The sequence below is a fragment of the Triturus cristatus genome, chromosome 5_1, assembly GCF_964204655.1.
Source record: "Triturus cristatus chromosome 5_1, aTriCri1.1, whole genome shotgun sequence".
NCBI classification, from domain to species: Eukaryota; Metazoa; Chordata; class Amphibia; order Caudata; family Salamandridae; genus Triturus; species Triturus cristatus.
In genome coordinates this window covers 216,427,159-216,441,444 of record NC_140587.1, presented here as the reverse complement: position 1 = coordinate 216,441,444, position 14,286 = coordinate 216,427,159, and the positions used below count along the sequence as shown (strand labels likewise).

The following is a 14,286-nucleotide window of genomic DNA, read 5'->3' as shown; positions in this document are numbered from 1 at the left end:
ATGTTTCTGGACCCCTGGGTCGAGAGCTGCTGCTCTCGGGGGCCTGAAACATTGCACATCCTGGGACGAGGTGCCAAGCCTCCTCCCCCAGGATGGGCAGGGTTCACAAAGGAAAAGCTTCAAAGGCATGCCGTCATTGTGAGCCTCTCCAGGCCATTTGCTGCTTTCAGCAACTGGTCCCCACAGGTTCTACTCCCCACTTTGGGCGGGAGAACTGGCGGAAAAAACAAGTGAGGAAGAGAGGTGTGCCCACCTCTGCCAACTCCACCCCTCAGGTGGGGGAGGCGAGGTGAAGCACAAGCTCGAGTCCCAACCATCCTGAGGATGGGGGATCCCAGCCAACCAGGAACAGGCTCCTGCCCCACTCCCACTGGAGAGTGGCAGAATAGGGGGTGTACCCACCCCAGGGAAGGGACCCAATGGTCCCTGTCCTTTACCTAATTGTAACACCCCTAAATTTAGTATTTAGGGGGCACCCTGAACCTTGCTTCCTCAGATCCAGAAACCACAAGAAAAGAAGATAAGAAGAAGGACTGAAGAGCTGTGCAGAGCTAACAAGAGGACGACGCCCACTGACTTGACCTCAGCCCTACAGGCCTGTCTCCCCTCGAACCTGCTCTGGTGAAATCCCTGTGTTTCCTGCAGCCAGCAACCTCAAAAACCCCGGAGGACCTGCCTGCCTTCAGTTCAAAGACTGAATCTCCCGTGAACACGGACTTGTTCAGACTGCAGCTTCTGGATCCGGCAGGACACTGCAAATCCAGCCCACTCTGCACCCGCCGAACCTAGCCCGAGTGGAAAAACACCACGAGGAGGTCACCCCGGCGATCCTGGCCGGAGATCCGGTGACCCCTGACCTGCCTCAAGCCTCCAGCCGACACCTGCAGCCTAAATCCAGAAGGCCCCCCTAACCGCGACCAGGAGCTGGTAAGAAGATCCGACCCCAAAAGGCACCCCTGCACCCGACACCCCATGGCCTTGTGTGCCCAAACCGACGGTGCCTAACCAACCCTTAACTTCCCAACTTACCTCTCCAAGTGGTGGTCGCACCCAGAAGTCCGTCGTCTCCCTGCCTGCAGTGCTTTTGCAAACCGGACGTTCTCCATAGAAAACAGGGCGCCTGACGTCAAAACAGCACTTTGCACCGGGCCGCCCCAGTGCCGCTGAGGGTGCACCTTTTGTGTTACTTTGTTTCCCCAATTGCCCTGACCTTAACCCTAGGAGCTTTCATCCCACAACCCAGTGGCCTGCATGCCAGCAGCCACCAACCGGAGCCCCCCTATCCTCCATCGGATAACATTGGGCCTCAAGACTCTGCACCCGGCCAACCTAGTGCCGCTGAGGGTGCAACAACAGTGCATCACTGACCCTGGGGTACCCCGAGTCTAACCCCAGAACCTCAAATCCCACAGTCGATTACTTACCTGAGAACCATTAACCTGTTTTCCCTCCATAGGATAACATTGACACTTTTTCTCTAAAAAGTTTCCAAGTGTGGAGTTTTGAAATCTAAAAATATTCTTTAAAAATCGCACAAATAACCAAATCGTGTTTACTTACCTGTTTGCAGGAAATGTCCCAGTGCTGAATCTAGGTATCCAGCACTGAGTTAGAAAAGTAATGTGAAAAGTAACTTACCTGCAATTTACTGGAAAAGCCCATTTTGCAGCGTGAATCTTTCTGGATTCACTATGCTGTGCATTATTCCGCAATCTTGTGGTTGGGTCCGGATTCGTAGTCTTTTCTTTGTTTTTTTTTTTGTAGCCCAGGTGGGCGGCGACGACCACCATTTGGTGCACCTTCCGTGATGTCGTCGTGCTTCCTGCGGAAGTCCCACCTTTGGGGCGCCATCTTCAGATTATTTTTTCCGCCGTTGGGTCTGGATCGTCATCGAGAAGCTCCAGAGTTACAACCGAAGGAAGAAGAAAGAAAAGCGAGTTTCGTCGACAAATACATCGGAGATATCACAGGAAAGGAAGATATTTCATCAGGAGCGCGAAGAAAGGAAGTTCAGCGCCCTTTTCTTCGACGACCTTGGAGAATGCGCACTCAGAGGCCCTGAGCGCAATGAACAAGACGCCATTCAAGTTCTGCCCAAACTGCCACCACAAGTTCGCGCAGAAGGACCAGCATCCGGTCTGCAACCTCTGCCTACCGGTCGAACACCAGAGTAAGGACTGCAACGCCTGCTCAGCCTTCGCGCCGAAGACGCTCAGGGTGAGAGATCGGCAGAGAAGAGCCAACGCCAGCATGGATGGCAAGGGTAAGGCCCCATCGCTCCACGATCTGGGCCTCTCCACGAACGACGAGGACAATGTCGCCGAGACAGCCGAAAACTTCACGGTCGTAGAGACCGACAAGAAAAAAGAAGACGAGGTAAGAGAATCGTCGAGCGCAAAACAGAAAGTACCTCGAAAACACGAGGTTGACTCGAGAAAATCTGAGTCAAAGTCCACGAAGGGAGCCCCGGCGCCAAAAACTTCGACGACCAAAGGGGGAACCATGGACAAGAGGCCGAGCGGATCCTTAGAGAAGGACTCCCTGGTGCCGAAAGACGCCGAAAAGCAAGGGTCGTCGAAGACAACCCAGGAAACGGGCCGATTGACGCTGAAAGAACGGTCGACGTAAGTTTCGACGAAAAGACCCGCGGTCGACGCCGAAAGCATCTCCGAGATGGAGAAAAAGAAGAGGCGGCTCGAGGCCGAAATGGAGAACATCCTTCAAAGGAAGAAGGAGTTCGACGCCAAGATGAAGGAATTCAAGATTCCAACGGTTTCATCGGCGGACGTCGTCGAGGTCGAGGACGAATTCGACACCGAGGGACTGATGAGGGATCTCGAAGAGGAAGACGAGACCTATTATGACGAGGAAGCCGAGGAAGAAGACCAACAGTCGGTCTACGGCTCGGCACCATCTACCAGCCACGAGATCGAATGGCAGGATCTCGACACCGAAAACCCGGAGGAGACCGTGGACACGTACCCTTCGAGGCCTTCGCCACCCGACGACATCGGGGTGTACAATATGGTGGTCAGGAGCGCAGCGACAGCCTTCGGCGTCAAACTCGACGAAGAGAAGCCGAAAGCCGATATACTCCTCGAGACCCTGCTCCCCATCCAGACGAGGAGCCAGTTCCTTCCCATGCTACAAAGCGTGATGAATCAGGGGAGAGAAGCCTTCAAGGAACCAGCGACCTGCCGGTCGATCACGCCCAGGACTGAGAAGAAGTATAAGCACTCTTCCCTGGACCCCCCTTACATCAAAGGTAGCGTGACCGCCAACTCCATCATAGCTTCCACGGCCAGGAGAAGGGCCAACGTACCAGCAACCTCGGGCCCACCACCTGATAAAGAGAGCAGGAGGATAGACCTCACAGGAAGAAAGGTCGAGAGGAACGCCGCTATGCACTGGCGCATGGCGAATTCCAATGCTCTCCTCAATAGACACCAGTACCAGCACTGGGACGAGATGGGGGAGCTAGTAAAGCACCTCCCCGAAGAATACCGCCAGAGAGCCTCACACCTAGTAGATGAAGGCAAAAACATCGCCAACTCCTGCATAAAGACGGCGTTGGACGGGGCAGAGACTTCAGCAAGACTCATGGCCATAGGGGTCACCTAGAGAAGGCATGCATGGTTAAAAATCTCGGGATTCAAACCGGAGGTGCAGAACAACATCCTTAGCACCCCCTTCAACGGAGAAACACTGTTCGGAGCAACAGTTGACGAGAAGCTCACCCAGCTGAAAAAAGAAAACGAAACGGCGAGGTCCATGGGGGCCCTTCAGCTGAGGGGAATGAGACGAGGCAACCCCTCAAGGAGACCCTACGGTAGGGGAGGAAACCAGCAGGGGCCGTCGCACCAGACGTTCCAGCAGGGTCAGCAGGGTGAAGGTCACGGACAGGGTCAACAGAAGCAAAACTGGCAGTACCAGCCTCGGGGCCAGTCCTTTCGCGGGAGAGGGAACGGACTTGGCCAGAGAAGGAGAGGGGGGGACCAGCCCTCATCAAAGTGACTCAGCACGCAGGAGGACGCCTACCCTCGACATGCCCCCAGGGGTGAGGCGCGAAACAGTAACATCGAGGGGGAGAGAAGGATCAAAAGCCTACGAGCATACAACACCAGTAGGCGGAAGGCTGAGGTTCCACCTTCACGAGTGGCGGCGTATAACCACAGACAAGTGGATACTGAACATCATGCAGTACGGATACTGCGTAGATTTGGAAAAGAAACCGCCAAACAGGAAGCCAAAGGGAAGGCAAAGATCGGCTCAAGAACTGACCCTACACAGAGAAGAAACACGGAAGCTTCTAGAAAAGAGAGCCATAGAGCCAGTGCCGTTCAGAGAACGCAACAAGGGGGTCTACTCAAACTACTTCGTGGTCCCGAAGGTAGACGGGAGCCTCAGACCCATCCTGGACCTGCGATACCTTAACAAGTTCATCAGAACGCAAAGGTTCAAGATGACTTCGCTGCAGGGGGTTCTGCCCCAAATAAGACACGGAGACTTCATGGTCACCGTGGACCTCAAGGATGCCTACCTGCACATCCCAATAAACAGAAGACACAAGGGACTTCTAAGGCTCAACATCGACCAGGAACACTACCAGTTCACAACCCTGGCATTCGGATTAAAATCGGCGCCAAGGGTTTTTACAAAATGCCTGTCGGCGGTCGCGGCCCACCTACGAAAGCAGGGGATACACGTCTACCCCTACTTAGACGACTGGCTGGTCAAGGCAAACTCACGCGAAAAGTGCGAGAGGCACGCAAAACGCGTAACAGACACTCTCACGAACCTGGGGTTGTCGATTCACTGGGGGAAGTCGTCGATGGAACCAGAGCAGGTGAAGATTTTCCTAGGGGCAAAAATCAACTCCCTGAACAGTACAGTGGTGCCCAGCGACAGGAGGACAGATGCCCTACTGAAGGAGACGCGGCTCTACCAGAAGGGGCGAGCTCTGACAGTGAGGTCAGTGAGCAAGATGATGGGGATGATGGCGTCGTGTATCCAGCTGGTGCCGAATGTACGCCTGCACATGAGACCATTCCAGGAAAGGCTACAACAGCAATGGTCACAAGCAAACGGAAGCTGGGAGGATCTAGTGGTTGTTACGCACGCAGTGCAGGAGGAGATAACTTGGTGGAACAGGGACAACATGACAGCAGGGAGAAGCCTGACACCACCAAACCCAACAATGACCATTACCACGGACGCATCGCAAAAGGGATGGGGAGCGCACATGGACAACCTCAGAGTGAGGGGTCTGTGGGCTCCAGCAGATGCGGTTCGCCATATCAATTACCTCGAGTTGAAGACAATCCTGCTAGCCCTGAAGGCATTCCAGAGGCACCTGTACAACCAGAGGGTGTTGGTTCAAACAGACAACACCACGGCAATGTTCTACATCAACAAACAGGGGGGGACACAGTTGTTCCCTCTCTCCTCTCTGGCTCAGGAGATTTGGAGATGGGCCATACCTCTCAGGATAGATCTACTAGCAATTCACCTACCGGGGAAGGACAATGTGGAGGCAGACTGGCTAAGCAGGCAGACCTCGGCATCGCACGAGTGGGAGCTCAATGGCAAGGAAACGGAGAAGCTTTTCCGGAGATGGGGAACTCCCACAATAGACCTATTTGCAACACGCCAAAATGCAAAATGCCAAAGCTTCGCGTCCAGGCAACCAGATCAGCAATCCCAAGGAAATGCCCTATGGATAAGCTGGTCGAGGACATTTGCCTACGCCTTTCCACCGATACCCCTGTTGCACAGAGTGCTCGACAAGTGCAGAACCAGCAACATGACTCTGATCCTAGTGGCTCCGCAGTGGGCGAGGCAGACATGGTTCTCACAAATTCAAGAAATGGCACAAGGCAATCCGTACAGGTTCGAGAGGAGAAAAGACCTGCTCTCAATGCAAAACGGAGAGGTCCTGCACCCAGAGCCAGAGACCCTCAACCTGGCGGCATGGCTCCTGAAGACCTAGAGTTCGCACACCTAAGATTGCCTCAAGCACTATGCGAGTGCTACGGGAGGCAAGGAAACCAACTACACGAAAATGCTACAGCGCAAAATGGAAGAGATTCACGGTGTGGTGCAGGAAAAAAGGCCTGCAAAACAGAATGACAAGAGACTCAACAGTGCTGAGGTACCTCACACACCTTCTAAAGAGTAACCTCTGCTCGAGCTCCCTAAGGGTACACCTAGCGGCGATCGTTGCATACACCAGAGGTGAAAAAGGTGGAAGTTTCTTCACCTCGCAGGTGGAGAAGAGATTCATGGAGGGAGCCAAAAGAATGGCCCCTCCGAAAAGGTTGCCGCCGCCGGCATGGAATCTAAACGTGGTTCTGACGGAGCTCATGAAGGCGCCGTTTGAACCCATTCACAAGGCCACTCTGCAAATGTGGACGATGAAAACGGCCTTTCTAGTGGCCATAACCTCACTACGCAGGGTGAGCGGGCTTCAAGCGCTAACGCTACAGGAACCCTACATTCAGATTCACAAAGACAGGGTAGTCCTGAGGACGGACCCACACTTCATGCCCAAGGTGGTGTCGGCGTTCCACATGAATCAGAGTATTCAGATACCAAGTTTCTTCCAAAACCCGACTACAAACGCAGAAAAGGCCTTGCACACCCTCGATGCCAGAAGAGCGGTGTTGCACTAAATTGAGAGAACCAAGGAACTCAGGAAGTCGAAGCAGCTGTTTGTGTCCTTTGCTACTAGCTTCATGGGTAGGCCAGTGAGTAAGGGCACTATCGCTAGGTGGATTGCCCTCACTATACAATTCTGCCACAAACAGGCTGGACAGGAGCTAGCGGAGGGGCCCCAGGCTCACTCCACAAGGAAGAAGGGGGCCACCGTTGCCTTCCTGGCGAACACGCCCATCCAGGACATTTGTCTCGCGGCAACTTGGGCATCTGTGCACACGTTCACGAAACACTACTGCGTGGACATTCAGATGAATAAGAAAGCACAGGTCGGACAGAAGGTGCTTCAACACATTTTTAACGACCAACGCTCATCTTCCACCCAGCCACCAAAAAATTAGGAAACCGCTACAAAGTCTATGCACAGCATAGTGAATCCAGAAAGATTCACGCTGCAAAACGAATAGTTTCTTACCTGTCGGTGTAGTTTTGCAGCTTGAAGATCTTTCTGGATTCACTAGCGAACCCACCCACCTCCGCCAGGAAGATGAGGCTGGAGGAAGAGGGGGTGAAATGGAAAAGATCAAAGAAATGAAAACGTACAGAAAAATGGGCAAGAAGGATTAAGCAATCGCCTAGGGTTTAAAAAAAAAAAAAGAAAAAAAAAAAAAGGAGAAAGGGAAAAAAGAACCCGAAGATGGCGCCCCAAAGGTGGGACTTCTGCAGGAAGCACGACGACGTCACGGAAGGTGCACCAAATGGTGGTCGTCGCCGCCCACCTGGGCTACAAAAAAACAAAAAAAAAAAAACAAAGAAAAGACTACGAATCCGGACCCAACCACAAGATCGCGGAATAATGCACAGCATAGTGAATCCAGAAAGATCTTCAAGCTGCAAAACTACACCGACAGGTAAGAAACTATTCGTTCATTTCAATGAACGGCTCCAAAAAGTTTCTAAGTGTGGAGTTTTGAATAATGAAAATATTCTTTCAAAATCGCACGAATAACCAAAACGTATTTACTTACCTGTTTGCAGGAAATGTCCCAGTGCTGAATCTAGGTATCCAGCATGGAGTTAGAAAAGTAACGTAAAAAGTAAAGTACCTGTAATTTACTGAAAAAGCCTAATCATTTCAATGTACTGCGTTTGCCAAGTGTTGCATACTACTTCTCCCCTGTAAATCAAACTAAGAACAATTTCTATTGCATTTTCAAACTGTTCTATATCCAGTAACTTATTACTGAAAAGTATTTAATGCTTACCTGTGCCAGGCTTGCTTCGTTCTAAAAATAAACAGTATATTTGTATACAAAAACAATTGGCCTAGAGTTCAGTTCTTGAGTGTGTGAATTAATTTGCTGACTGAGTGTGTACATCAAATGCTTAATACTGTCCTCTGATACTGCCTTACTGCTCGACCACTATACAACAAAAAGAGAGTAAGGTTCTATCTAACTTTAACCTCTGCCTACCTCTGGGGACACTTGGACTCTATATACACTAAACCTCATTTTGGTGTAGTGTATATATAGAGCCAGTTTCTTACAGTGGCGTAGATCAGCTCCATGCCGCATCGACTGCACTGGAAGTGACATCCGTATCACCTATATAAGCGCCGCCTCGATGCGCTGACATCAGTTACATTTCATGAATTTCCACGCCAGGAGCGCGGAGCCATGATGTGCACTGACAGGTGTGTCCAAACTAGGGCTCTGAAAGGGATCAGCCCTGACCCTAGAAACATGTCAGCGGAGAGGATGGGTGGGTTGGTAAGAAATCTGCGGCTAGATCCTGACTATCAGATAATGTCTTACCGAAGCTAATAAACTTGTTGATCTGAGAGAGACATTTAGCCGCACATTCCTTACCTCTCAATAGATACCAAAAAAGTACCAACCTCGGTTGTGGGCTGTGGACAAATTCTAAACTAAAAATTCCTGCAGGACCGAACAGGCGAAGTGCCCATCCCTGCGAACCGGACTGTCCAGGTAGAAGCGTTTGGTAAAAGTGTGCGGGGATGCCCACGTTGCTGCCTGGCAGATGTACAGGACTGGGACTCCACGTGCTAATGCAGTGGTAGCAGCTTTAGCCCTGGTAGAATGAGCCCCCAGGGAGCTGCTTCTTGGCCAGTGCATAGCAGATTTTAATTTTAATACAGATAATGACCCAGCACAAAACAGTGTATTTCTGTACCGCTTGACCCTTCTTCGCTCCAACATACCCCACGAAGAGTTGGTCATCCACCCGGAACTCTCATGTGCGATCAAGGTAGAACAATAACGCTCTTTTAGGATCCAAGTGGTGGAGTCTCTCCTCTTCTTTAGTGGGATGTGGAGGAGCGTAAAACGAGGTCAAGGTGACTGACTGGGCCACATGGAATGGTGCTACCACCTTTGGCAGGAAAGAGACCCTAGTGTAAAGCAACAATTTGTCTGGAAAAACATAGAGGAATGGAGGTTTGGATGATAAAGCCTGCAGCTCACTCACCCTCCGGCAGATGTTATTGCCACTAGGAAAGCTATCTTGATTATAAGCAGCAGGAAGGGACAATTTTGAAGAGGCTCGAAAGGAGCACACATTAAGTGAGAACCAAATTAAGGTCCCACTTAGGAATAATGAAAGCAGAGAGGGAAAAACATATTTACAAGACCTTTAAGCAACATATTAGGGGACTTAAATAAAGAGGGTTGGTCAGGCAGCCACAAAAAGGCAGACAGAGCAGAAAGGTAACCATTTCAAGTGCCCAGAGAAGAGCCCTGCTGGGCAAGAGTAAGAATAAAAAGAAGAACATCAGAAAGGGAAGCAGAAAGAGGGTAAATTGACTTTTTCTGTACAATATAATACAAACTTGGTCCACCGGCAGGCAAATACCAGTCGGCGAATCCAATTGTCTCCCTCTCGACCCCACTGGGCCTGAACACTCAACAGAGGGGTGGGCCCGCTAAAAAACGCAGCGCATGGCCTCGTAATATTCTTTAATTTGAGCGGGGGTCACCCTGGTTCCCGGAAAAGGAGAGAGGTACGAAGTCGACCCTGGCTCCAGAGAACCATGCGTAGAGCGTCTGCGCTCCTTACCTTGTTTGTCAACAGGCGACAGTCGAGGTGAAGATGAAGTCTGCTTAGACATCTTCTTCTGGTGCCTCTTACCAGAGTGTCCTGAGGACCTTGAGTGCGAGGAAGGGGACTTGGGGCTCCGGGAGCGGTTCTGCGTCTTGCTCACCTTTGATCGGGACCGGGATCTCAGCGGAATCTCGCTGGATGGTGTCGACTGCCGGGCCGCAATGAGCTTCATAGCCGGCTCCCGCAAGGCCTTTGGAGCCATGGCCTGACAGTCCAAGAATGACTGAGTAGTGGTCGCCCTCGAGACACCAAAGGCAGACGAGGTGGGAAGCGGTAACCACATGGCACCGTGACTGCGCCACAAGGTTTAAACCCCGTGTTCCTCAACGAAATCCCTCGACACACAATGGAAAAAATATTGAAGTCAACAAAAAGTTTTAAAAACCTTTCAAAAAGCAGGGGTAGCTGTTCCAGATCAGCGTTTAACTGGCTCAGGAAGAAAAGAACTGACGCATGGGTGGCGCCTATATAGGTGACCGATATGTTATAACCAACGTTAACGACGTCACACAGAGCCTAATTGAACCAGCGACAGAGTGCGCAAGGGGTACTGCTCACGCAAACGTTTCCAGGTTCCAGCCGGACGCCTGGGAAATTTTGAGGTAAGGAATCTGCAGCTAGAAGTCTCATTAAAAATAAATATATATGGAGAAGTAAGTTGGATAGTGGGGGGGATGCTGGGACACGGCCGGTTGGGCACACCTAGACCTGGGGGCTGCAGGTGCAGGGGTGTCTTTAGGCATCTGATTTCTCTCACCAGTCGGGGGACCCTTCAAGTTGAGGCTGCAGGCATTATGGGGAAGCTCAGGAGAGGTTGTCCAACGCTAGATTTTAGGTCAGGATCACCCGGAAGACATCAGTAGGTCGGTGGGCCACCTGGACTCGGGTGGTGGGCGACCAGTGCAGAGTGGTGCAGGGGTCACGGATCCACCTGGGTCCAGAGTCCTGGGTTTAGGTTCTTGCTGGACAAATCTGGTGTCCACAGGAGAAAAGAGTCATTGTTGAAGACCGCACAAGTCTCCTGGGTTCTTGGAGGTTGCTGGCTGCGGGCTACGTCGGTTTCTTGGAGCAGGATTGCTGGAGGAGGGGACAGGCCGGTAGGGCTGGGAACAAGTCAGTCAGTGCCTTCTTCTCCACTGCTGCACGGCTTTTTGGTCCTTCTTCACAAGTCGTTGAATTTGAGGAACAAGGTTCAGGGGAGACCTTAAATACTAAATTTAAGGGCGTTACTGAGGTTGGAGGGCAGTAGCCAATGGCTACTGTTCCTTAGGGTGACTACACCCTACAGGTGCCCCTCTCTTTGGCAAGAGGGGCACACACCTGTTACTACTGGGCCTAATTCTCCAATTCAAGATGGAGAATTTTCAAGAGAGGGGCTCACCTTAGCCCCAGGTAAGTAAAGACTAGGACGCCGCTCCTTCCAAGGTGAGCAGCAACCTCAGCAAAACACTCTGTAAATACCCTGGGAGCTGTGGTTACTTCAAAGGGAAGCACTTTGAATTCATAATGCTGAACACTTACCACAAACCGGAGGGAACCTTTGATATGCAGGAGAATGGGTATGTGAAAGTAGGCACCCTTCAGGTAGAGGGCAGTCATGAAGTTGCCTTGCTGTAGTAGGGGAATTATATCCTAGAGCGTCACCATGCAGAAGTATTCGGACAGAAAGTACTTGTTGAGGACCTGAGGGACCGGTCTTTTTTGTGGGATCAGGAAGGTGTTGTGGCGGCACGGGTTCTATGGCCCCCAAAAGTGCGACTTCCCACAGGAAACTTTGCTCTCTAATACAGAAACATGACTGAAAGCCCCTTCTCCACTTTACGGTACTGTAGTACTATGAGGGTGAATCTGGAGTGATATCATGGGGGTACAATGGTACCTGCAATAAATGTAAAAATAATTAAATAATTAACAGATTCGTCAAATGGTGCCAAAGCTATACACACATATACCATAGTAAAAACATTTTTTTAACTTGCCTATATCTTTGGCACCGTTACACATACATACACATCTCACACAAAGAGCAAGTGGGAAAATATTTTTAACTCCAACTCTTGCCAACATTTTGATGTTTTTTTATAGACCACCTGATTTTAACAATTCTAAGAATAGGTTTGTCTCAATTGAAAAATGAGGTTCAGCATTCTACGCATGGCACTTGAGGACCAGGCCATGATGGGCAACCAAGTCTCAAAAAGATACAATCAAAGAGGGTACATACCCGTTCATTTCTGTCAGTACAGAAGAGTCTGGTGTGATGCCTTTTCTGCACAACAATAAATGTGATTCCTGGCTGATAGTCCTTTTCTAGTTTAATGCAAGCCTCCCTGATGGCCAACAATTCATGATGCAGTACCTGAGGGAGAATATAAAGAAACATTACAAATGCACATTAGGAAAGCGATCTCTGAAAGAATAAATCTGCATTCATATACGTAGAACTGTAGGAAAGTGGCTCTGTATTTACTGCTCCCAAATAGGTACAGTGTGCACAGAGTCCACAGTCCCCAGAGGTTTGGAAGAGGCTAAAGTTGGATATAACCCTACTCTCTAAAGTGGTAGCTTGGTCGAGCAGTAAGGCAGTATCAGAGGACAGTGTAAATCATTTGTTGTACACACTCAGTAAGTAAATGGTCTCACACACTCAAGAACTGAACTCTAGGCCAATGGTTTGTATGTAAAAATATGTGGTTTTATTTTAGAACCAACAATAGGTATCAAAATATACTTTCTCAGAATGAGATGCTTTAGTTAAATACTTTGCAATAGGCAATTGACTTTTGAATGTAATAGTTAGTTTTGTTGCAATAGGCAACACAATTTCAAACACAATACTACATTGAGCTCAATGGGAATTTTAAGTTAAATGCAATTGATTACTTTTAGGATTACTTTTCTAACTCCAGGACTGGATCCTAGAGTCAGTCCTGGGACAGTTCTTGGAAACAAGTGAGTAAAAGCGTTTTAGTTAATGTTGTGATTTTTAAGCAATATTTGGGTATTTTAAAAGTTGGCACTTAGAAACTTTTTCTAGTCAAGTCACCAATGTTATCCTATGGGGGGGGAAATTCACTTAGCAGGTAAGTGGGGTTATTGTTACTTTTTCGGGTTCAGTGTTGGATCCTGGATCCAGCACTAGTATACCACCTGTAAGCAGTTGATAGTATGTGTTTAGGTTATACAGGCGATTTTTAACAAATATTTGTAAGTTGGAAAATCGACCCAGAAGAAATTTCACAGAAAAACAGTCAATGGTTTCCTATGGGAGAAAGTTCAAGTTACCGGTAAGGAGTAGTTTCTTTTCTGTAACTCCAGTTCTGTAGTAGGGGTATCTCTGTTATAGTCATAATCTAGTGAATAGTCCCGCCCATGTGCGTGGACCCCGAAGCAATAAAAAATAATCTCTAAAGGTGACAAATCATGCAGACCTGCATACACCTTTAAGAGAGAATTTAATTTAAAGACAGATAATGCAGCCTATACCCTCAGGCTACACTGTCCAGTACTTCAACTAGAATTCCACCAACATCCACAAACAGCACTGCCTGTCCAGCTTTTCTCCACATAGGAAAAAACCCTGCCTCTACCAGTAAAAGCCTCTGGAATGATAGAGAGGAAGGAGTGGACAGACAAGCCCCATAGGCTGCCATTATGTAGCTTAGAACAGGATACTGTGCCTTTAAGAAAACTTTCCAGATTTCCAGAACTTTCCCCAGTATCCCAGAATGCCCAGCAGGTCCCTTTTACTTTCAGTTCTTTTTGAAGGCGTAGCACGCCAGACCTGTAGCATTCTTCATATGAATAATTATCTCTCCACCGGGGAGGAGGGCGGGCGCTTATGACTATAACAGAGATACCCCTACTACAGAACTGGAGTTACAGAAAAGAAACTACTCCTTCTGTAGTAGGGGATCTGTGTATAGTCATAATCTAGTGAATAGAATGGCAAGCCCATCCCCACACAACAACAGCGGTGGAGAACAAACAAGACAAAACCACTACTGTGCGAACAAATGTCGCAGCGAAGCCTGCCCAACCTGAGCATCTGCCCTGGCATCCGAGTCCAGACAGTAATGCGCAGCAAAGGTATGGACCGACTTCCAAGTGGTCGCCTTGCAGATTTCCGCAATAGGAACATTACGCAGCAAAGCCGTCGTGGCAGCTTTGCCCCTGGTGGAATGAGCCTTAGGTTTACCCCCTAAGGTCTTATTAGCCTTTTGATAACACAATTGTATGCAGGACACAATCCACCGAGAAATGGACTGCTTAGAGGTCGCGAGACCGGTCCTGACTGATCCATAATTAACAAACAATTGGTCAGACCTACGAATATCCTTGGTCTTATCCAGATAAAATTTCAACACCCTCCGAACATCCAGGGAATGGAGAGACCTTTCCGCTGGCGATGAGGGATTCTGAAAGAACGTAGGTAAAGTTATGGTCTGGTTGACATGAAAATCAGAGATAACCTTAGGAAGAAATTTAGGGTGAGTACGTGTGAGAAGT

The 14,286-nt window shown here is 49.4% G+C and overlaps 1 protein-coding gene across 4 annotated transcripts in view; it reads right to left on the bottom strand.

The window, feature by feature from the left end:
- Positions 1-14,286, bottom strand: part of AGO2 (argonaute RISC catalytic component 2) — a 524,350-nt gene that overhangs the window by 64,653 nt on the left and 445,411 nt on the right. For all 4 annotated transcript variants that reach the window (XM_085604853.1, XM_085604855.1, XM_085604857.1 and 1 more), the window contains exon 16: positions 12,002-12,136. In XM_085604853.1, the coding sequence (XP_085460979.1) occupies positions 12,002-12,136 (135 nt within the window). The remainder of the gene's footprint in view (positions 1-12,001; positions 12,137-14,286) is intronic.